General features: G+C 37.4%; 2 protein-coding genes across 4 annotated transcripts in view; one reads left to right on the top strand and one right to left on the bottom strand.

Annotated features, from left to right (window-relative positions):
* Positions 1-9,104, top strand: part of LOC145678817 (arylalkylamine N-acetyltransferase 1-like) — a 55,686-nt gene extending 46,582 nt beyond the window's left edge. For both annotated transcript variants that reach the window (XM_081749357.1, XM_081749358.1), the window contains one exon: positions 5,762-9,104. In XM_081749357.1, coding sequence (XP_081605483.1) covers positions 5,762-6,495 — 734 coding nt within the window. In that variant the 3' untranslated portion in view covers positions 6,496-9,104. The remainder of the gene's footprint in view (positions 1-5,761) is intronic.
* The window catches only part of aralar1 (calcium-binding mitochondrial carrier protein aralar1), a 321,349-nt gene that overhangs the window by 231,984 nt on the left and 62,877 nt on the right, over positions 1-26,488 (bottom strand). The window lies entirely within an intron of this gene.

Below are 26,488 nucleotides of genomic sequence, written 5' to 3'. Positions count from 1 at the left end.
CATTTTAAACATGCCCCCATTCACCATATTCTTACAAAATTTATCCACCTCCCAGTAAATGGAAACTATGCATTTTCATTTAACATTGGACAGATAAAGTGTAAATGGCTCGTCCGATTTTTTAAAAAAAAATCTTCACTTTAGATAGAAAACATCATATTTGGAAGTTTCCCCTCCTACACTTTGTTGTAACTCTGATAATAATAGAGTTGCCCTATGTCACAGGACTTTTCAGACACTTTGTATTAATCTCATTTCTTCCTACTCATTTTAGATTATGCCTAATAGAATTATAAAACCAACATGGATCTTCCAAATTTCAATCAGAATTATAGGATTATTCAATATAAATATTCACTGGTATTTCCGATTATTATTTACTTTTTACCACATCCAACACAGTGTAATGGAAAATATCTCGTTTAAATTAAATATAAGAAAATAACATCATTATTGGTTAATTTCGTTGCATGATTTGTATCTGCACCTTGGTGTTGTCATGCCTGCTTGTACTGTAAATTTGGCCAGCTTTGAACGTATACCTGTTGTGGTATGCTATTAAAACACAGTAGTTGAATGCAATTTCCTAATGTATAATACTTGAGAATGGCCTGCCTATGAAGAAACTACAGCATAATGTTTTTAAATCTCTAAATAGTTAAAGGAGAAAAATTGATTGCATCAGAGTAACGGTATAATGGTATATTCTGAATACTTTTTTTTTTAACCTATAGACATATTTTAGAAATGAGGGTATATTAGAAGAGAACACAAACACACACACACTTGTTCCACTGCTGCTGCCATTGATTCAGCGGTTTTCTGGCTCTTCTCCAAGGATCAAGAAGATCCTCAAAGATAACCGTTTTGACACCGTAGAAGACATCCAAACCAATGCGACGGTTCAACTTCGGAACATAACACAACAGGACTTTCAGCGTTGTTTCCAGCAATGACAGGAGCGGTGGAACAAGTGTTCGTGTTCTCAAGGAGCCTATTTTGTAGGCGATTAAGTGAATGTATTCTCAAGGAGCCTATTTTGAAGGCGATTAAGTGAATGTGTTCTCAAGGAGCCTATTTTGTAGGCGATTAAGTGAATGTGTTCTCAAGGAACCTATTTTGTAGGCGATTAAGTGAATGTGTTCTCAAGGAGCCTATTTTGTAGGCGATTAAGTAAATGTGTTCTCAAGGAGCCTATTTTAAAGGCGATTAAGTGAATGTGTTCTCAAGGAGCCTATTTTGTAGGCGATTAAGTGAATGTGTTCTCAAGGAGTCTATTTTGAAGGCGATTAAGTGAATGTGTTCTCAAGGAGCCTATTTTGAAGGCGATTAAGTGAATGTATACCTATATTATGGTAATAAATAGTTTCAACGAAATTCCGGGAGCATTTTGACTGTTCCTCGTATTGCAAAAATGATACAGATATAGTCAGAAGTCGTATTTAGAATCAAATTAGCGTTCTAGAACAGGTATCATACTGTCGGTTATTCCTCTATTCAAACCGAAAGTAGCAGAAACCAACCACTTCCGGTTTAAACGTTGATCGTTATAGAGTAAAATCAGTAATAGGTAGCGAGAAGCAGTCAATTAAGCGTTCCAACAATATATCCTCTCTAATCTCTCTCTCTCTCTCTCTGCTAAAACCGGAAGGCAGAAATTACTATCACTTCCGGTTTCAATATTAAGTGAGAATATATTACATCACACAAACCAAATTCTTTTACATGGTACACACGTGACACTTCTTACAGTGGTTACGGCTTTTTTTAAAATTCGTTTTCGTTTTACGAAAGTTAAAAATATGCATATACGTAACTAACTCTATGGCCTATGGAACCCGGAGGTTCAATGCCGCGTTCACAAAAGCTTTTCACTGACTTCTATCTTTAGCTAACTGCATCCAGTTTCTACTTTGTATTCCAATCTCTGCGAGATCCATCTTAATATTGTCCTCCCATCTGCGCCTAGGTCTTCCTAATGGTCGTTTTCCGATTGGTCTTCTAGTCAAGACTTTGAAAGCGTTTCTACTTTCTTCCATTCTAGCTACATGACCCGCCTTCTATTTGTATTGTTCCTTACGTTCTCATATACGTTCTAATATTAAATGAAATTGCGTTAAAAAATCATTAATTCACTCCAACTATACTATATACATTTTGGTTATAGTTTATTAGTATTATTATTGCTTTTTTTAAAAAAAGAAAAAAAAGGCAATACTAAGTGTGAAGTGCTCTCACATCATTTTTAAATCAATGTCCATCGTCTGTAGCTCCCAGAAAAGCTCGTAAATGGGAAGTGAAAAAGTCTGTCGCTATTACCCTTGTCACGTTCTTGTGTGCAAGTTTCAAAAGCTTTTTCTTTCTCTCTATCTATCTTCCTCTCTCTCTCCTCTTTTCCCCCCACTCTCGATGTTCTGCGAAGTTAGGGGAATGAAAAAGGAACCCCCATAATTGCTATCGACAACCCCTTTTCAACCCATTCTATTGGAGACTGGAAAACCGTCTCCCTATGGCTAGCTATTTTAGCCTTCTCTTTCCTTTACCCCTACTCTCTCTCGCCTCATTATATATATATATATATATATATATATATATATATATATATATATATATATATATATATATATATGTAAAGTGAAACCTCTGAATATAACGGTATAGCGTGAGAGGTTATACAAATTTAATTACTCACAGCACATTACGTCTCGAGAAATACACTTGCAATTCAAAATCACGAAGCACGTGTCCAATATTTTAAAAAAGATCTAATCAACTAACATAAAACGAAAAGGAGGGAACTTTAAAATTTCAAATGAAACCTCCCTATTTTTACTGCAGATTCGGATTCTGCGACCGAAAATGCTCAACTTTTACTTGAAGTACTTTTTCGTTAGTCTCCTACAGGACAGTGTAATAGCAAAAAATTATTATCGTACGCCACCAAAGTTGCGTATTAGAGGGAGGACAACTTGGTTTCATGATTTTTAAATCGCAAGTGTATTTCTCTAGATATTCCACTGTCCCGAGATTATATATATATATATATATATATATATATATATATATATATATATGTGTGTGTGTGTGTGTGTGTGTTAGGCCGAACATGTAAGCTGGTGATGTATATAGTATATTTATCTTTCTTTCTCTCTCTCTGATCTGTTCATCCATGCAGCCCTGTTAATTTAGTAATTTCATTCCTGTTTCAGTCTCTTTTCCCTCGTCTGTACTCCACACTAACTGAACTAGTTTGGCTAATGCAAAGCGAAAGTTGTGCATTTACACGACAGCACTTCTCTCTTTATCCCTCCCGCATACTTGTTAACGCTGCAAGAATTTAATTGCCACTACTTCCTATCAACGTCGTGTAGATCGTTCTTACAATGATTAACTAGCTACATACCACCACCATCATCACACACACATACACTAACGAACTAGATCGCATTCCATCTTCGTATCGCGTATTCCGCGTTGGCGAACCACAAGGACGCATTCTGTTAAAATAATTTTAATTTCCTCTTTTTTTTTTTAAAAAAAAAAAAGGAAAAGAAGTAGAGGAAATATTATCTTGATTAACTTTATTCGTAGGTTGGTTTGGAGTTTTACATTTCATTTCATCACTGAGGAAATATGAGACGTGGAATTACAGCTTAATGTAGAATCTAATCCAAACCCCATGAACCGCCACCATGTAAGGTATTTTTATAGCCACGAGAAAGTTCTCTTCGGTGTGGGAGGCTTGGGTTCGATTTTTCGGTAAGAGCTCATGTGGTTCGGATCCTACCGTAAACTGTAGGTCCACGTCTCATATAGCTTCGTTGCTGAAGTGGGATGTTAAAGTGTAAATCAAACAAACAAACAAACAAACAGAAAGAGGAAGAATGTGAGATAAGTTCAGTTGCCAGACTGCTCTGTGTAAGCAGAAGTCCATTCTTGTACGCCATTAATCTCGGTTTGTTACAAATTTCAGTTTCAGTTGATTTATGTATTAGATAATTGTTAAGAACGGTGTCTACCTAAATATTTTACGATCATAGAAAAAGAAAAGTGTTAAGCGCCCGTTGTTCATTTTCACGTTTTATGTTTTATTAGGATCACGCCAACTGAACTTTGTAAGAAGGCATACTATTAATACATGTTTATTCGTCCTTTACTCCACATAATAACTCTAGAACGAAAGCGATTTTTTTCTTACAATATGTAGCTAGAGTGATTGCCTCGGCCCAATTCGTTAATAAAGTCAATTCCGTTAACATCATAACGAGTAACAGCGATTATAACGGTATCTATTCATATCTGATACATTAAAATTCCTTACGGTTATGCAACTTGGGTTACATCAAGATTTTGGGAGTTGTCTCACATTGTAGGATACACTCCATACAACAGACATATGAATAAATGAATTTTTGATCGACTGTGGCAAAACTTTCCTTTCAGCTCTTTGTATGAATCTCTTTTACTGTATTTACCAGAGTTTATTCATTTTAAGGCCACCGAAAAGCAACAAAGATTCCTGGAATTAAAAGTATTAGAATAAAATTAGCGTTTAAAGCATAGATATCATTTCTTTATTGGATATTTAAAAAAAGTGTTAATATTTTTAACAATGTTGAGTACCGAAACCATCTATGCTTTTAAGTTCATTGATATATATGAGTAATTATTTTTTTCTATGGGAAATTATAAATTATATGAGGAATTATTTTTTCTATGGGAAATTATAAATTATATGAGGAATTATTTTTCTATGAAGAATTATTGATTTATATGAGGAATTATCTTTCTTCTATGAGGAATTATTCATTTATATGAGGATTTTTTTTAATTTACTAAGTTTTTTCTTACATTTACTTTTTTTAGTCACAATTTTTTTTTGAATAAAATTAGTAGTTCACACAAAAAATGTTTACAGTGAGGACACCATATATATATATATATATATATATATATATGTATCACAGTGGGAAACAACATTTTACACAAGGCTACAGGGGATGGCCAAAATAGGTTGGGAACCACTGCTCTAGAATTTTTCCAGAAGAATGGTAGAAGAGTACACTTTATAGTCAACATCTTATATTGTTCTTACTCTCTTTCATTGTTCATGATTCCTGTGTAATTGTTCTCGCAAGTGCTTTTTGGAACTTGCTAATTAGACATAAACAGTATTACTTCAGTTACAGTATTCCCTGTAATTTGACAACGATTTGCCATTGAATTATTGTGCTTAAGCAGTAACAAATCTTACAGTGTGATCACCAGGTTAGCAAATATCAACATCACAGCTGGTTTTATTTGTTTTCTTGTCTACTGTGTTTGTTATTGCAGACAAAATATTGTTCTTCCGCAAAATAAATTCTGCTGTGATCATAATTAAATAAATTAATATTCATCATAGATTGTTTTCGAACAGAATATGGGTCCCATTATTCAGAACCAAAAAAAAAAAAAAAAAAAAAAAAACAATTTAAAAGAAAAACTGATATTCTTATCACAAAAAGGATTTTTTCCACTCCAAAGGCACAGTTAAAAGAAACAGGGAAATCCTTCCCAGAGATAAGAAAATACGACAGAAAGAAAAATCTGAAATTTTGACAACAATGTATGAATCTTCATTTACCACTTTTTTTTTTTTTTACTTCTAATTGTTACTGTTTTTAAAATCTTTTTAAGAAATGTTACTATTGTATACTGCTATGCTTCGTATCTCTTTATCAACTCAATTAATGCATTCCTTTCTCTATGTTTATTATAGGACCTCACTGGACAGGAAACAAAACTGCAGGGTGCAGAGGCGACGCCACTCCAGAACCTGACCCTCCCGATAGAAGTGGAGCTCGAATTCGCTACGAAACATTGTCTCAAGAAAGAGCCGAAGAGGTTTTGCACTTGCTAACACACTCATTCTTCCGTGAAGAGCCACTTGGTGTAGCAGCCGGTGTTCGAATTCCGGAAGATATACAAAGATGGCTTCCAGCATTCTTACAACCTATGCTCGACCAAGGAGTCTCATTAGTTGCCGTGGAAGAAGAAAGTGGGCGTATAGTAGGAGTTTCCATAAACCATATCATATACAGAGGAGTCCCCGATCACCACATGATCGACTATTTAAACCCGGATACAGATCCTCGGATGTATAAAGTAGCCGCTTTCTTACGAACTCTGCACGATGGTCTTGATGTGTTTCCCGAATCTTTCCCGCAAAATGGTGCTGCCCTCTACGTCCTGATGCTCAATGTGGAGCGACATTATGCCGGAAGGGGAATAGCTCGTGAGTTAATTGGGCGAAGCGTGGACTTAGCTGTATCAAAAGGTATTCATCTAGTGTGTGCAGATACTACAGGAGAGTTCTCAGCCAGAACATTCTTACGACATGGTTTTAATGTGTTACGTGAACTTCGGTACAGTGACTATGTTCTTGAAGGTGAGCCAGTGTTTCCTGATACCGGTGTCCATACCACTGCCAGGGTATTTGTGAAAGAACTGTGAACCAGTGATATAAAAAACTACTAGTTAAGTATTATCCCGAAAATCCTTTAATGAGAAAATGTATTATGATTAAGGCGACTGCACATCTGAGAAAGCTAAGCAATTTGTGACACTAATTGTTTATAACACAAAGAACGTTTAGCCATATCAGAGATTCCCAAATAAAATAATAACAAAAACCAGGCAAGCCGGAGCAAAGTTCTGTGTGTATTTGTACAGGTGTGGGAAGGCGAAACCAAAACTGTATATCAGCCCACCAGAAATCTCCAAATAAAACGAAACCAATAGGTATGATGGGGCGAAGTTTGTGTGCGAATGGATGGGGGAAAGAGAGAGTCACAGCTTCTCATTCTGATCGAGATATGCTTAGCAATATGTGTTTGGTTTTGCTTTTACGTAACTGCTACCCATTTTATTACATCCTCTATACTAAAAAGGAAGTGTGGGATGAGTCAAACGCACAGTTTGCCTCCATCAAATAGTGCGGAAAGCAATTGTCACTGTCTTCTGCGAAATCGGCGATACTCATTGTATACCTCAAGATGATCAGTCGCATTAATCATATAAGTGTGTTGTGTAAATGAGTTTTCTGTTAAGGCTCTCGTTCTCTGTTTCCAGCCCTTTTTTTATGTAAATAAACAAGAAAAAGAAACATGTTACAATTTTGGAAGGTAGGCGACCTAACTTCGCACAAGTACGGTCAAAGTTTCTTGGAGAACAATTAATTTATATCTGTAACCAGCAAGAAAATTTTGAAGAAGATCGTTAAAAAAAATGCGCAAAAGAATTGTTTCCCAAATTTTTCTTATGTCTCTTACGACGGATTACGAAAGTTTCCCATGCAAGAAAGTACTCGAAACACAAAACTTTTTTTTTTTTTACTTTCAAAATTTTATTGTTTTTCACTCTTATATAATGTTATACTTTGCTTCAATCTTCTGTGAGTGTCCATTGAGACAAGGATTAAGAATACAATATTTTTAAAAAATAAATATTATAACGTTTCAGCACCATAAAAGTGACTTCCTCAGAATGTCAGTGTCGAAATGTGTTAAGAGCTGGCTCTTTTGCAAAATTGTATTAAAAACCTTGATTCAGTAAAGCTTGAAGTTTTCACTGTTATTCGTAAAAGTTTTCACAGAAAGATGCGGAGTGTATAGAACAAAGTTACGGGGAAGACTGCTTGTTTTGCAAGAAAAAACAAACTTTAGAAACTCTACATTATTAATATCAACGTGAAAGTGTTGATCTGAATCTAACCAATGAAACCTAATGGTGTTATCCCATTTGTAAATGTATAAAATATTTGTTGTTGAATTTTTCATTGTATTGTGCGGATTGTTTGGTAACTGTTTTCTGGTAAGTGACCTTGCGTAAAATCAATTGATAAAAAGTGTACCAACCCAAAATCACTTGAACCTCCATCACGAATACCGACACTGAAATTTGAACCTGAACCAATATGTAGTCAAATTTTCGTGCGCTATTACAGCTTTGGACAAATTCATGGTGATTTCTCTAGCACAAATCAAAATGTGATTTTCAAAATGGCTGGAACAAACTATGTATTATAAAGATTATGTTGTATATTTGTATAATTCTGCCAGATTTCTTTGTGACGACAATAAAAATGATTATTGAAAAAATATATATATTTGCACTGATGTTTCCGAGCATACGACAGTTAAGACAGGTAGGCCAGGTGGTCCTGTACACAATAACGATTCTATATCATGTAGAGTTGTCAGCAAAAGTAGATACCAGCCTAAATAATTCATTTCTTTAAATTTGCACGTAAGTAATTCAATTTAAGTTCACGTTGGGTAGCTGCCTTAAACAACTGTCCTTTTTTCTAGCTATATTGTCAAAAGATAAATCCACTTCTGTGCGCAGCTGTCCCAACGTCAATTAAAAATTATTTTCACTTTATATTTGTTTGATGGGTTGTAATATAAAAAGTAGAGGAAATGATATTTTCACACCACGTAAGAAAAATCATGGTGGAAGGTTGACTTTGGATCCTCTCAAAATAAATAGAGTTGCTGCTATTTTTGACTATTTATCTTCGACTAATTTAGCTCTTGTTCATTTTTACCAATATAATTTTTAAACACAGGCACATTTTCTAACAAGAATTTCTCTTAATTTTTAATTGACTTATACAATTTTACCCAGAAACAAACAGGGGGGCACGGTGGTTCAGTGGTATAGCGCTTACCTCTGGTGCGTGGGATACCTGGTTCGATCCCCCTGTCAAGTAGGTTTGGGGTGGGCAATATCGTGGCACTCTCGTTTCCTCCAACTTTTTATTCCACCATTTTCCATCATCATTCACTTGCTTTAATTATCGTCTCCCTTAGCCTGAAAGGCACAATCGTAAGACGTTAAACCGAAAGATTTCAGAAACAAACCTCTCTCTTTTAAAGTTTCTCGCAGACGTACGTAGTGTTAATTCCCTGAACTGGAATTACGTAAACCTTTCGTCGAGGAAATTCATACTTATTTGATTCAATTCCGCGTATAGATACAGACAGACACTCCAAATATAGAAAACTTTAGATAACGTATACATGCAACAAACTTAAAGCAATATACTGTTTTTTAAAAAAATATATATATATCGTTGGAACATATTGGCATCCTTTGTAGTTATGCAAATCTGCTATGGCGCAGTGCGTTTCGGGTTGCATACAAGCACGGGATGTTGATTTTTTTTTTACATCCAAGCTCCTTCGAAATTCGTGGCAGGCCCCTGAATATCCACAACAGTGGGGAAAAATGACCATATTAGTCAAGAATAGTCTGATCAAATACAAATATACATCAGAAATACGTAGTAGCAGCAGCTAGAAGAGAGCTATTTATAGCAAAGAAGGAGTATGTTTAGAGGAGAAACATTCTATTAACTTCGCTATGCTGATATTCAATTCAATGGTTCATTCGATATTAGCATAAGGAAGTGAAGTTTGGGAAGCTAATTGCGCGAAAAATATAATAAATAAATTGAATAATAAGTTTACTACACAGGTTCTAGGAATATTATAAACAGATCCAAACTGTGCGGCACTCAGGAGGGTTGCCCGAACAGCATATCCACAAAAATGCAAACACTTAAATATTGAGTAAATTTAAGAAACAGAATTACAAGCAAATCTTTACCAGCTTGCCTCAGGTTTCAAGAGAAGGAAATAACGTAACTGGGTTAACAGATGCTAAAGAATGTACTTGAATTTAATCTGAAAGTCTAAATCCCGAAAACTCCTTTGCGTACGCTACTGGATTACGTAAATTTCCCTACATTAATCGAGATTTATTTTTAAAAAAAATAGTAGTCGAACGAGAAAAAAAAGGAAACTGTCGAAATTTACCTTTTACAGTCCATTTCATACTTTTCCACCATCGTACTACCGAAGTACACCAAAAGTCGTACGTTCCATCAACAGAAGCTCGTACCTCAGATTGGAGAAACTCTGATCCAATTCATTTCCTAGTATCACAGATTAACCGTATGCACGACTATTTAGACAGTTGTGTACAGAATTCAAGTATTTCACAGAATGCCGTATAGATGGCAGTACTATGAAACAATATAATTCTCAAATAGCATTACCCTTAGATACTGTTACAACTTTAGATTTTACAGTATAAATATACTTTGTTTTTTTTACATCAACGCCATCTAGATTACTGTTCTATAAAATATTTTATCCCTATAAATCACTGTCCAATCATCTACGTTATATCTGCTATTATATCAATGTGCAATTTATTATTTTATCTAACAAATTTTGAGAGATATATTTGTTCACAAAACAATGTCTTCAGTTCCAGACATTCTTTCGCCAATTTTCCACTTCATAAAAATACCACAGCACAACCCTCACCCACCAGAGGTATTGGTGATTTAGAGTTTAGCCCACCGTTCAACACCAAAGCTATATGACATGTGGACCTACAGATTAACGTAGAATCGGAACCACATGCTCCCGTCAGAAATTGAATCTGAGTATCCCACGCCGAAGGCGCGTACGCTACTCATATAGAAACGAGGGAATTCCATAGTGACTTGATGTTTGAGACTCTGAAATAACTGACATTTATAAACTACTGCAACATTCAATTGGTGTATGTTTTTAACAGTTTGTCTAGAATAAAAACACTTCTATTTATTATTTCCATCATTTGAATGTGTAATAATTTGTTTTACTATTTTAACTATTTTCTTGCCACCGGTCAAGTTACTGAAGTAAACTGTACTGGATCCTGAAGCTATTTGATAGTGTAATAATTAACTTACCATTTGATTGGAAAAGTACGACAGTACAAACTAACTAAAATAAAAGGCAAACCTTGCATATACGTATTACACAAATGAAATATTTCAGTTTTAGATCCTAAGTTTATGCCCTGTGGGCTAAAAGAGACACATTATTAATGACAGTGAATGAATATGAAATGAACTGGTGGAATGAGAATGTCGAAGAAAACAGAAGAACTCTCAGAAAATCCACAGACACGACCTTCTACACCACAAACTTATATGGCTTGGAATCAAACCAGGAATCCCTCGCACCTGAGATGAGCGCTTTACCGCTAAGCTATTGTAAAAATGAAATGAAATGAAATTTTTGAGTTTTACGTCCCACGGTTATGCCGATTAGGCTAAAGGAGACGGTGATGAGAGATGAATGAAATGGTGAAATGAAGAAAGTGGGAGGACACGGGAGAACCCCGAGAAAACCCACACGCACACGGTGTTTGTCCACCACAAACCACAAAGTTCACTTGGCGGGAGCAGGGTTTGAACCCGGGACCCCAAGCACCAGAGGTGAACGCTCTACCGCGGCCCCCTAAGCTATTGTATTCCCTTGTATGTGTATAATGGGATACGAGGCATGAATTCTCCATTAAAATGCACTACACCCTTAAAAAATAGTTTCTTACAAACAAATTAGTTTTACTCAAAAATATATTTGTTTCCTCGTGAATAAAAGTTTCAATATACGTATTTCTTCTAAGAAAATACGCTTACGCATGAAAAAGTTCTCTGATATTATATATATATATACAGTGGCGGATCTAAGGGGAGGGCTATAGGGGCTATAGCCCCCCCTTGACGCAGAGGTATACACTGGATAAAATGAGTTTCACTCCTGCTTTACACTGGATAAAACGGCAAAACAGGATTTAGCCCCTCCCTTGATCATATCCTGAATCCGCCCCTGTATATATATATATATATATATATATATATATATATATATATATATATATATATATATATATATTTATCTGCGCGGATCCAAGGAGGGGCTATAGTCCCCCTTGGCGCTGAGTTATACACTGGATGAAATGGGTTTCAATCCTGCTTTACACTGGATAAAGCTGCAAACTATGGTTTAGCCCAGGGATGCAAATAAGGAACAAAATTTTACTCGCCCAAGAACAAAGCTACTAGCCTACATCACACAATAGAAATCATTTACTTACCTTCGGTATGATATTAAATAATCGCCCGCATATATATATATATATATATATATAGGGAGGTAGGTACTCATCTACGCTGGGATGAGTAGCACACTGCCAATATTATTTTGCCACAAGAATATTATATAATAATAATAATAATAATAATAATAATAATAATAATAATAATAATAATAATAATAATAATAATAATAATAATAATGTCAATTAAAACTTCAGCAACAGAGAAAACCAACTTGGTAATTTGAAGGTGAACACAAAGGACAGTAAAAGAACTCAATGACTGGATTTCGCCTGCAGATGACAGTTTTCTGTGCAGGATCTCTTTTCCAAAAAAATATAATTTCCACAAAATTTCATCCATAACAAAGCAAAATTTCTAAAATACACAAAAAATATGTAATCTTTGCTGAGAAAGATATTGCCCTGACATATCTCTCATAGTGATTCCCAGAATTGTGTTCTCTGAGAGTGTGAAAAGGGAAAGAGGTGGGGGGCGACGATTTTAAACAACCTTGACCTAAATATGTCAACCTCACACTTCATATTTTAAGAATCCTTTTTAGTCACCGTTTGACCCTTTTGCTCTGAGTTCCCAACTTATTTCTGCTCTGGATGGACATAAAAGGGAATTACCAGATTATCCCGTGCCTTAGGGATACCTTTATATGATTTTTCATTCCTAGTCTGTCTATTTTTTTCTTTGCCTTCTTTTTTTTTAATCGTGAGAGCTCGCAAAATAAAAAAAAATGCCTAATGAACAGTATGCGTAAATCACATTAGTTCCGCCTGAATGTCATTCGATGCGGTTCTAGTCACTGTCTCATTAAGAGTCCCTCTTTCCAATAATGACATCGAAAAGCACGCTATGGAAATAGAAGACATCTCGATGCTACATCCCATCCCACTACGCATTTCCCAATGATTCTCTTTGACAGTCTCTCTCTCTCTCTGTATATATATATATATATAATGCTGTGATGCTGCTCGATTCAAGTGCCTTTTAGCAACTAAATTAACCACTTTCGGTAATTCGCATTTTTCATTCAGTTATCGTACCCATCGCACATGTATAAGCGACATCTACCGTGCAATCAATAACTACAGAATAGAGGATAGACTAACAATTCATTAATACCTAATTATAATCTGCTATTATGCTTAACACAAACTCATAATTAAAAAGAAACAAAAACTACTGTATTTTATATGGTGACTACAGTGGCGTAGCGTGATTAAATATTTTGGAGGCTTTATTTCTAAAGGAAGCTTATAATAATAATAATAATAATAATAATAATAATAATAATAATAATAATAATAATAATAATAATAATAATAATAATAAACTCCAACAAAATGGATACCTCAAGCACGACGTATTTCCTCTAGCATATCTGCCACCATTTCGTGAGTTCCAGAGAATTTTTTTACTTATGGAGCTTACAATAGATGTGTCATGCATCATGTACTTCCATCAGTATTTCCAGCAACGTTTGTTTCCAGTAGGTTTCAAAGAAATGTGCTACATGTGGAGCTTACAATGAATGAGCCAAGATTGACGCAGTCCGTTAGTACTTTCGGCTTTATTTGTTTTCGGTGGGTTACGAAGAAATAAGCTACATATAGAGCTTACAACAGATGCACTTCCAAAAGATTTCCGGTATAGTTTGTATTCAATGCGTTCCAAACAAATGTGATACACATGGAGCTTACAATGGACAGGTGATGTATGACGTACTTCCGGCATCATTTATTTATCACGAGTTCCAAAGAAATGTGCTACATATAGACCTTACAATGGATGAGTCAAATATGGCGTATTTCCGTCAGTTCTTCCGGTATCATTTGATCCCGCTTCCAAAGAAACGGGTTATATAGTCTATGCAACTTACAATGGTTATGTTTAGTGCTGACTTATATAATGAAATATACAATTATAGTATTTGTTTTAATTCTATTTAAAGGAATAAATAGATCACAAGTACAGAAAATAAGGAAACACGCTGCGTTAAAAGAAATGTAACTATGCTTTCCTTACCTAGCAGCTATACGGTTTTGGACCGAAAATGCAACACTTAGAACCTTGCACTTTCGTCCTGATCAGAAGTGACGGAACTACTTGACTCAGCTTTTTCTTAAAAGTCTTGGCCTAACCTCTGTTTAAAATCATCGAGGCTGTATCTTGTGGAATTTCAGATATAAAGAAAAGATGACTAGGCCTTCATCATTTCTCTTGTGAGTGAATGGACTCAAATCTTGCGATGGAAAGCACAATTGCCAAGTGTACTCTATTGGAAAAGGAATATTAGTCTAGGGATCTTAGGTTAGTGAGACAGACAAGGTTCTTGAAGGTTCTGAACAGTATTATGACCGAAAGGTGACACGTGCCTCGCTACTGATGTGATTAGATTAGCTGCTAATAGGGAATAATTCCCATGTATAACGATTAGTAAATAAATAAATTAGAAAGATATGTGGCCCATGCGACACCCTTAATGACAAATATTCTGTAACCAAAATTAAATATAAACTCTTTAAATACATAAGAATTTAAATCTACGTATGTTTTGCTTCCACAGAAAGTGGCCACCGCATTACGGAATAATAATACAAAATGGCAAAAATACACCATGGTTCCACGATATGTAGCCACGGTAACTAAGCTAACCCGTACTTAACAAGGTTGGCTGACAGAGAAACCTAATCTGGCTACAATCGATTTCAAGCCTTGACAGAAAATGCCTAGCTTTTACAAATGGCCAAATCACGGAATAATAACACATACAACAATACTGTCCAACATAAATTGTGAAATTAACATGTTTTATTACAGTGGTGGCAGACTTACGAAAGAACGTTGGCATAGTCTATATCTACATTGCTGGACATTAAAAATGTAACATCATAAAAGAGGCAACAGATTGAGCCCAATCTTGATAGGAATGTGTAAAGGAAGAAAGGACAATGAATTCATCAGCTCCACGACGCATCACGTGCAAAAGGTGCCCACTCTCTTGAGGGTAGAGAGAGCCTCAGTTCTATAATTGTCGAGAGTTTGCATGACGTAAGTGTGTTTGGACTGGTGAATATGGGAGCCGTTTCAGCCTTTGATTACGAAAGAATTGTGGAAAGCATATCGCGATTGTTTATTATTTTTTTCATGACACTAACGATTGTGTTAGATCGAATTCAAATGCAGTGGTGCGAATTATGGAATCGATGGCTCCAAAAAGGCAATATAAAGACGCGCAGGATCCCAATGGCCGTGTTATGCATATCACGGATTGGAAAGCAGGCTTTTGTGCGCACGACTGTGGAAGATCGAACAGCCATATCTCGCACTGGCATATGAATTCAGAGTTGTTGTGCTACAAACAGTATTTCCATGAACAGACCAAAGTTGTCTGGTGGAACGGAGCGGGACATTTTTGGACGGCGGCCATTGTTTTGGCTCATTTTGACTACAAAGCATAGACGTATGCGGTTGCACTGGTGCCATGAACATCGTTTATGCAGAGACAAATGGAACGACATCATCTTCTTAGACGAATTCTGCTACTGTCTATCATCACGATAGGCACATCTATATCTGGTGTTGAAGCAACAGGATGGGATTCCACTGAATTCTATCACGACGCTCCTGTCAAGTACGCAATGACAGGTCTTGGACAGGTTGATGGTATATTGATGAGATGTTCCGTACAGTCATTCTGCCCTTACTATAAATCATGCATGCAGACATTTTTAACAGGTTAACTCGCAACCACATAGGCTATGCGAAGTCCTATACTTTCTGGAGGAACACGATATTCTACTGCTTCTTTGGGCACTGCTTTGCCTTTTCTCTCTTCAACTGAACATGACTAGTTCATGATTGCACAAAGCCTTGCATACCATAAACTTTCCCCAGTTACAGCTGATGAACTTAAGCACTGTGTAACAGCAGACACATGCCCTGAAATTCATCAGGATGACATGAAAGGTCTAATTTCTAAGGTTCATAATATTTTAGGCGTTCTAGACGACCAGGCTGGACACCGTACCACTGATTTCTGGACTCTCTGCTAGCCTCTCGCGGCACTGTAAAAGATTAAGTGTAATCATTTCATTTGTACTTTAACAATATGTCTGGCAAATTTGCTGTTACCCCGCCTCTTCTTCTTGGTACATTTTTTAATGTCCAGCAGTGTAATTGATTCAACAGACAAGCAGCCCAATTAGCAGGTGGTTCAGTGAATATTTATGAAGTTTAAGACAGTGAGTTTTTGTTAAGTATTTTCGTCACAGTCTAACCTTTCTCTCTCTTGGTGAAATAAGACCTTAGCTCTACGAAATTACATTATTTGATTGAAGCAAAATATATGTTTTTTTTTTCCGCGACGCCCTGGGACAGAAACTAAGACAATTTTGCATTAAAGATAAGGCCTCAACGCCAAGGGACACAGACGTTTAAAAAGAAAAGGTACATTACAAGGTCAAATGTCATTGTGAACATCACTGGGAAGTCTCGAAAGGGATTATGCGACTTCTAAAGAAAATTGAATACTTTTTCTTTGTTGATACTTCAACCTCCTTCCTAGAAGTTTACGAAGTTTTCGGTGAAAACAACAGTCAGATCGATAACAGTGGAAACAACGATCTCTCTTTCTTTCTCTCTCTGGTTTTTGATGGTATGTTGTTTCCCCATCCCTTTCTCTCGTGAAGTCAAGTAGTTTACTACAATCGATACGAGCGGGTCCCTACCGGGAATTCCCTCAAATAACGAACTGCATCTCTGGTTTATGCTCTCTTGTTCGTTGGTCTATTGCCAGTAACTTCTATAGACTCCCTAACTGTTGTATGTAACGAGCTCAACAATATCATGATAAAACATTGAAAGAAATTTGATCAAACGTTAACTACATTTTTTTATGTTCTTCGTACCGTATATATTGATAATATAAACTGTTTGGAGTTACAGTTTACTACCATGATCATAGAGGCTATGGACAGACAGACGACTTTAAACAGGATAAAGTGCGTCAATATGTTGGCTCCCATATCGTTGTTGTTTCTAATATTCTATACCACATCTAACACATCTAAAAGTAAAATGAGTCTAGCTTTACGTTCCACGCTTATACCCTTTACGCTAAAGGTGATTAATGAAATGAACCATTGTGAAAGAACTGGGTGCCGCGGTGTCTGGGTGCCGCGGCGTTCACTTCTGGTGTGTGGAGTCCTGGTTTGATCCCAGCTCGCGCCAAGTGAACTTTGTGGTGGGCAAACACCGTGTGCGTAAATTTGCTCGGAGTTCTCTCGTTTCCGCCCACTTTATTCATTCCACCATTGCACTCATCTTATCATCACCGTCTCCTTTAGCCTAACCGACATAACCGTGGAACGTAAAACTGTAAGATTTCATTTGTGAAAGAATTGATGGAATGGGAATGTGAGAGGAGACGGGAAAACCTTAATAAAAGACATGGACACGATGTCGACCACAAACTCGTGTGACTCGGAATCAAACCAGAGACTTCTCCTTAGAGAGGTAAGCTGCCTGCCATTGACGCTCAGTGACATCCATCTTGAAATAAGAGTAAGCCAAATAGAATTGAAAGTAAGTCGTTAAAAAAAATAAAACTGGTGCAGAGTTTGGCTTGAGTTCTTACATTCCAGTCGGGAGGTCGAATCCAGTGGTCGAACATCTTGATTAACATTACCCCATGTTTCCCAGTCAGTTCCATTAGAGGATGCTGGGATAGAGGACCTAGCTGACTTCCTTCAACTTCATTCCCCTCTGTTGTTGTTGTTGCGCATTGTTTCATTTCAACGTAAATCAGCCTGCGTTCTGGTCTAATGGCTAGCTTGCACACCTTCGATCCACGAAGTTTCGACTTAACGTTCCCTGTGGGAGAGCAAATGCTCTGTAGTAGTTCGGGTCATACTTTAAATATTATGTTTTGTTCTATGGCTACACTATTGACAGGAATAATACATATGTATGAATTATGATTTTAAAAAAAAAAACATTTTAAATTCAAATATGATAAAACCCTTAGATGCACCACTAGAAAGTAGATACCACTAATGTATATGACCAACTGGGACAGTCCAATGCAGAGATGTTTACCCTCGCGAGAGTGGCCCTCTCGAGGGGATCGTAAGGCTCTCACATCAAATTCCCTCGCCCACAATGACGTGAGGGCGAGTACAAGCTTCGGTAGCGAGGATAAGGAGAAATTCCCAACACGAGGGCGATGGACAACTCCTTTCGGGAGGGTGAGGGCCAACTTTCACTGCAAGGTCGAGAGTGCACGAAGGCGATGGGCAACTCCCTTCGTAAGGGCGAGGCTACACGAGAGTTATGGACAACTCCCTTCGCGAGGGCGAGGGTGAACGAGGGCGATGGACAATTCCCTTCGTGAGGGCGAGGGCCAACTGCCACTGCGAGGGCGAGGATGAATGAGGTCGGACTAAAATAAACAATATGGTCCAATATTAGTTTTCTACCGCTTTCCTTAAAATTTCCTAATCGCATGTTCTGCAGCGAAATTACCAAACATTATCTTTGGGGGAGTGGGTAGAGTATAGCTTCAAACTCAGAGCATTTATTTATTTCAACTCAAAGCATGCCAACGTGAAAAATAAAGTAACTATAAATACGGTAATAACAATACACCCATAAAGAGGGAGTAAAGAGAAACTAAGGATCGCACAGGAAACAGGCTACATATTCGTTACTTTAATATGAAAGTCGTATGCCATAGTTGATAATAGTGTTACCTCACGATACGCGACGAGAAATAAGATCACGAACATTTCTCATCTCATGGGCAGCAGAATTATTTAATCACCAGCGGCAGTAGTAATTTTTCTCGCTTTACCATCATTCTAATGCGGATCAGCAGTCTACCTAGCCTCTGTAAAATGGAATCCTTGTGTTTAAAAGTGAAGGGACTACATCATCTACTCCATGCGCCAAAGTCTGCAAAGTGAGAAGCCTTATTACCTCCACTCAATGACCTGTATCGAATGCAACGAGGTATCCTTTTACCTTACTTTTTATTAACTTTCGTTATTTAGCACAGTTCTCAATAAGGCATATACGAGGGTCATTCAAAAAGTTGTAAGCCTAATATATATATATATATATATATATATATATATATATATATATATATATATATATAGTAGATGAATGTTTGGATGTGCTTGCTCAGATTTCTACATAATTTCTCCTGGCCTCACCGCATTTAGCACATCGATCAGCAAGATGTTGAATATCAGGACGAAAACAAAGGATTTTTTCAAGCTGTCACGCATGGTATAAAGGATTAACGTTAATTTATTATCATCGTTGTAAGGTGAATCATGCAAGTGTTTATTTAGTTTCTGAAATAAAAAAAAAAAAGTGGGTCTAAGCCTGGAGAACAGGATGGATGACGAAGACATAACCCGCACTGTTGAGTAGCAGCTTTATAAACAGTGGCTCAGTGCGTAGAAGCATTGTCGTGCAGCTTTTGTAGATGTCTCTCGTTATCAGTGTTTTGCATTTTACTGCATCACCTTTAGGCTTAGTATATAATGAACGCCTCTCGTAAGACCGTTTTACATTGACGAAAAGGGAAGTGGGGAAAAAGTCGGTCAGGACCTATATTTAAAGGTAGGATCTCAACATTCGACTAGTGAATTTAAACAGAAAGGTCAAGGTACTGCTGGATTTGAACCCAAAGCACAAATTGCAACATAAGAACGTTTACTATTACTCAGAAAACTTAATTATCACTACATCCTGCTAAAACATTAAACTAATGACGTCACAACTGGACTTTGACGAGTTAAGGAAATGTGGCTACCAAAAAAAAAAAAGAAAAGAAAAGAAAAAAAGAAAAAGAAGATATCTTCTTGAAGACAAAAATAGATGAAAGACCAACGAGCTGTGATACTTTGTAAAATGAAACATTGGAGAACCATCAAAGTGCCATTACGCCCAGACAAAATGTCCTAGTTACTTTTAACAAAATAAGAGACAAAAAAAAAGTTCTTTTCCTCTCCGGTATCCATAGCAACCAAGGACAAAAGCTTCCATCAATCAAGTGAGCTTTCCAGCAGAGAAGAACAGCAGTTCAATCTCATCATTAGCAGCCTCCTTGCTCTTTCTCCAGCCTCCCCATCCGAATGTGATACGTTGTCATGACTTCTTTGTTTCCAACACAGTCTAGTCTCCTTAGATTTCAAAATCCTCTTAAATGCTTTTCTTTTTCCGAGAAGTTGTCTAGGTTTTCATTCAATGTGATGGAAGGATATTGTTAACATTAATGACTATCGTTGCATTTCTTTTTGCAACTGTAAAATGAACTTAAGTAAAATCCCGTCTGGAGGTCAGCAGATAATGAATACAGTCCTCATATGAATTATCAAAATAAAATAAAGCTGATGATGATGTGCAAACCTGAAATAAAAGCAAGGATAGGAATGGCGAAAGAAATCTTTAGGAGGAAGAAGATTCTGTTTTGTGGGAAGTTGAATAAAGAGTTAAAAAAAAAAAGACTCATAAAATGCTTTGTGTGAAGTACTGTACTGAATGGAGCAGAAACATGGAGATTAAGCAAAAATGATGAACAACTATCGGAAGCTTTCGAAATGTAGGTGTGAAGAAGAATGGAGAGAATTAACTAGGTCAAGCGGACAATGAATGAGAGAACCTTAGATATTGTTGGGGAGAAAACCACAATTTTGGGCATTATTAAGAAGAGGAAATGAAACTGGTTGGAACATTGGGTGAGAAGGAACGGTATCATGAGAGACGTGCTAGAGGGTATGGTGGCAGGACAGGAAAGGAAGAAGAGGAGGAGGCTACAAGTAATGGACGATACCAAAACAGAAACATTCTACGTGAAGACAAACAGGTTAGAGGAAGACTGCGGAGCATGGAAGCTTCTGTTGCGCGACCTGGACAGGCCGTGTGACCCAGACAAACTCGGTGACCCGGATGAGCTCTGTGACCTATCCCAAACGGGTGACACGGACAGACCCTGTGGCTCAGACACACAAGGTGACCCAGACAGATCCTATAGCGCAGGCAGATCCGGTGGCTCGGACAAGCCCTGTGACTCAGACAGAAAAGTGACCTGGACAGCCCGGTGTGACCCAGACAAATTAGGTGTCCCGGACAGGGCCTATAACTCAGATAGATCCGGTGACCCCGACAGGTCCTGTGGCTCAAACAGACAGGGGTGAGACTTGTACAGGTCATGTGACCCAGACAGACGGCCTACTCGGACAAGCCCTGTGACTCAGACATACTCGGTGACTCAAACAGAGCCAGCGATCCGGAAACAGCCGAAATATCATCTCTGTAGCATTAATGTAGAATTTTACAGTTGATTAACGATATTCACTACTTTGTTTCCCGGCGTGACATTCCTTAATCAAGATATCAAATCTTGAATGTTTCAAATATAATTTCACGCCTATTCATCTTCCCATACTTAAAAGTACTAAATGATTTTTGACATACACTATACAAGAGGATAAAACAAAACACTACTGGAGCTCAGCAACAGCTTTTACATTCTAAACAAGTTTTACAACTTCAATAGATTTAACTTTACCGATTCCCTATAAGGAAAATGTAGCTTTTCTTCTATGTGATTCTGACGCGTTTCTTGTACTTATCTTTCAGAGCAATACTTTAACACACAAGATACACACAATAAATGAGAAAGAAAATTATAGATTTAGTGAGAAGACAGAGAGAGAACCGTGTGTGTTAGAATTAGTGATGGGCACAAAAACCGGTTTTTCGTTTTTTTAGAAAACCGAAACCGGGTTTTAAAATTTTTCAAAGACCCGTTTTTTTACCGGAACCGGTTTTCTTCAAAACCGGTTCGGTTTTTCACCGGGTTTGGTTTTGGTTTTCTTCAAAACCGGTTTTTTTTCAAAACGTTATATTTCTGACCAGAACAGTGTTTCGTTATTCTGTGGAAACCGATTTCGTTTCCACAGAAATAGTTTTATGTTTTCCAAAAGTTTTCCCCGAAACCAGTTTCGGGGAAAAACCGAACCGGTTTTTGGAGAAAACCGAACTATCGGTTTTTCTAGAAACCAGTTTCCGGTTTTATAAAAACCGGTTTTGCCCACCCCTAGTTATAATTAGCTGCTTCAACATACTTCCCATGCGTATAATAATATTTCGTCGCTTCCGGGTCATAACCGGGCCATGAGTCATGAACATTGTAAACGATGGTATTTAGCTGATGGATACATGGCCAACGAAATCAGTTTCCACCATCGGGCATTATCACTGACATTCTGGACTAGAACTTAATATTTCTTAAATTTAAGTAACTTCTCAATTGCCTTACACTGCTGATTTAAACACTAACAAAAAAAAATCTGTACTTCCACCGGGACTTGATCTCAAGACTAAAAGCTAACCATCCGCCGAAATGGAAACTCTCTCTCAATTCGTACATTACAACTGTAAATGTATGTTCTTTACTAATATATAAAAAGACCAAATCGACCATAAAACTTTGCAAAAACAAGCTATATAATACGATATTTTTGCATTATGGCCCAGACGGTCTTCCGAGAGAACGTGTGTTCCCTTGAATTTACTTGACACGACCAAAAGCTGAAGCCGATGGGAGAGATGGTTGCCAGGAGATAGCGAAGGAGAAGGGGGTGAAAATAAGGCGGAGGGTAATTTCCCCAGAGAGAAAAAGAGAACGAGCAGTTGTCTCTGATTGGCTGAACCACTGCCGGAAAATTCCAGTCGCATTCCTGGAAGTTGTTCCCTATCTTGCTCCAGTGTCGATCTGCGCTTTCTCCAAAGAAAACACCTTCTCAGCATTGCCTCACACTTCCCTTGGTTCTCCCATCCGCCCCTCTGACAGCGATTATCTCAACGGATCAGAGAGGAATTGGATAGCCGTATCAGCTTGTATTCTACGCTCATTACAGACCGTTACACGATGTACTCAGTAAAATGTATATAGACATTCTGTACACCATTACAAGACAAATTCATTTTGCATATCGCTAGAGAATACTTAGTACTACTGTAGGATGTCTTGAACCAGACTCACGAACTGTAGTAATACGAATATGCGAATTAGTGGAACGTAATTACCCGAAGAATTGTATTATAAAATTTTTCGTACTAATTGCTGTAATAAAATGTGTAATACCAGTAGCAAGTGATGTTACAACTCCACCAGTAATGTTCCAAGACTTCTGGAGGATGTATAATCCCTCGCAAAATTGAAGGAATGTGAGGGTTTATACCTCCTCTATTCCCTCCCCCAGTTCGTAGTAAGATTTTTATTAAATTATGTATTATAGTCGTAGCTAATGCATTAGCTACGTTGGGATACCCTTCTGATGAAATCAGTAAGGTGAAGCAGTAGCATTTCAACCCTCACGAATAATGACTAACTGATCGTTCATATTCAGTATTGCGGCGTCCACAGTGCCGTGAGGACAATTGAGGAGCTGTTTGAAAGAATGATTTGATTTGATTTTCAGTTTAGCATCCCATTCAGCAGCGCGGCTATATGAGACGAGGACCTATTGTTTAACGTGGGATCCGAACGACGTGAGCTCCCGCCGGGAATTGAACTCGGGCTTCCCACTCCATTGGAGCGTACAATAATCGCTTACCCATGAGTAAGCTCTGAAAGAATGAAGTAGGGAGCTGATGTGCTAACCACATATCACACCAAAGACGTGAGTGCTATAAGCCGGCTGGTAGTCCCTGTATCTCTAAAGGCTTCTTGCGACAGAAGTTAATCTTATACAGGGTGGGGCACGTAAAACTGGCCCGTCGTAATATTCTGGTATATTGTGTTTTTGGCAACACTTAAATAATCTACCTTCCTACCACGAGATGTTTTAAGGGGACTGAAGTTAAAACCGTGCCGGATAAGTGTTGTGCAAGAACTGAAGGAGCCTGACCTGCAGAAGAGGGTGCATTTCTGTTCATGGCTGTTGAGCAATGTTGCCAGTGGTTTCTTGGATCCACTAATGCTCATCATGAGTGACGAGGCGTGGTTCCACCTGTCTGCGTACGTAAATTCCCAAAACAACCGGTATTGGTCGACAGAAAATCCATACGCAATCCACCAGGTACCCTTGCATGATGAGAAGATTGGTGTTTGGTGTGCCATTTCCGCCACACGCGTTATTGGGCCCATATTCTTTGAGACGACAGTGATCAGTGACGTGTATATGGGAATCCTGGAGGAGTTTTATACACACTTGACCGAAGAGGAGCGTCAGTTATGTTACTTTCAGCAGGACGGTGCAAGATGCCACACATCAGCTGCATCATTGTCCCTTGTGCATGAGATGTTTACACCAGAGAGGACAATCAGCAAAGGCTTGTGGCCTCCTCGGTCACCAGACTTGTCCACGTGTGACTTTTACTTATGGGGACTGTTAAAGGGAAGAGTATACGAAACAAATCCACACACACAATTGAAGAACTCAAGACCAGGATCCAGGATGTCACCAATAGCATTACAACACAAGAACTGACAAGGGTATATATGAATCTCCTCAATCGTGCTCACATGTGCGCTGAAGTGGGCGGAGGATACTTTCAGCACCTGCTGTGAAGGCTGCTGTGAAGGTGAGTAGTCATATTCAATACATTACATTTCATTTTATGTGTTCACTTTACGGGCCGGTTTTACGTGCCGCGCCCTGTATTTAATTATTAATAGCAGTAGCATTGAACTTTTTTTTTTTTTTTTTTTTTTTTTGATAGCCAACACTTTTGAAGTTGACTATAGGAACTGTATATTTTAAATGTTTGCAATTCGTTTGCTGAGAAGTTGTGATTTTCTTCTTTAATATACTTTTGAAAGTTACATGGTTGACTACAGCTAGGCTGGGGCTTGGTGAGTAATGGAGCATTCAACATGTGATAGCCAAAATTTTGGTTTGAATATTCTTTCTTTCTCATTGAAGTTTAGCGTCCCTTTCAGCATCACGGCTATATGAGACACAGATCTAAACTATCGTAATGCATTTAATGCTCTCTCCCACGGGAAATCGAACCCAAGACCATGCGTATGGAAGGTACCCGCGTGATTACCACTAGACTAGCATGAAGGGTTTGAATGTTCGCCTTCCCACTTCAACAAAACACTGACACTTCCTAATGAGTACAGGTTTGGATATATATATATATATATATATATATATATATATATATATATATATATATATATATATATATATATATATATATATACTACACTTCAAATACGTTCCTGAAATTTAAAAGCTGCTGAATTTATTGGAAATTGTCCGTTGTTTACCCCTTGTTCAACTTGTTACAATTACAGTGGGCGCAAATATAGAACATTTATTATGCAATAGCATGTACAACAATCTGTCAGAGCATGTTCTAGAAACAAAACAATACTCATCCATCCTCCAAATGCAACAGTCGTCTGATGCCTCATTGATTATTCAATAAGCCTCTGACAACAGTGTGTTGCTGTCCAGCTGTCGTCAATCATGGAAACAGGTTATTTGTCTATCTTCCTCCCCCTTTTTTATTAACTTTCATCATACCAACTTTTATGTTTATCCTTTTAATTAAAAGCGTACAGTTAGCGTCAAAAGCCATATTCTGCATTAAAGCGAACTTTATTACTGTTAATTCCAGCATTTACTGTTCGATTTGTACGCAAGAAAGAGAATGGTTAGGATTTTCTCCGTTCTGGAAAGTTATCTGAACTACCAACTGAATTGAAATTTCAGGACAGAAAATAATAGGAGAGTATGGTGGTGCAGTGGGAAAATGCTTTCTTCTGGTGCGCAAGGTCCTGGTTCGGTCCCAGCAGGTCACATGGGTCAGAGACGGGTTTTAGGACTTTTATTTTTTTTCACTTCAAAATTGATGTTATTCGATCCTACACGTCTAAATTAGTCTACACACCAAATTTCAAAAAATTTGGTGGTCAAAATTTTGCCAAAAACGCAGGGGTTTTAAGGACTTTTTTTCACTTCAAAATTGATGTTATTCGATTCTACACGTCTTAGTCTACAAACTAAATTTGAACTTGCGGAAAGTAAGGAATAGTGAGTCAAAATTTTGCCAAAAATATAGTTTTTTTTTTTTTTTTTTTTTTTTTTTTTTAGGACTTTTGATTTTGTAATTTCACGATTGATGTTATTGGATTCTACACATCTCAATTAGTCTGCACACCAACTTTAAGCTTGCGTAAAGAAACGGATCAAAGGTTAAGGAGGGTCAAAATCTTGCCCTCAAAATCCTGCTTGTACAGCCAACCTGCACGTAATATCAGATGTCAAAAGTTAATAACCATAACTCGAAACGGTAATAACTACTGACAAATGGTTTTCGGAAGTCAATTCAAGGTCTCAAGGAAACAAATCACCTCTACCCCTGTATTTCTACTAAAACAGGAAATGGAAGAAATTGACTACTACTTCACTTAGTATAACATTGTTTAAAGTCTAGGAAAGAAATTGTACT

The sequence above is a fragment of the Thermobia domestica genome, chromosome 2 (assembly GCF_964235325.1).
Source record: "Thermobia domestica chromosome 2, izTheDome1.hap1.1, whole genome shotgun sequence".
Classification (NCBI taxonomy): Eukaryota; Metazoa; Arthropoda; class Insecta; order Zygentoma; family Lepismatidae; genus Thermobia; species Thermobia domestica.
Note: the sequence above shows the minus strand (reverse complement) of the source record. Positions and strands in the feature narration are given on the sequence as shown.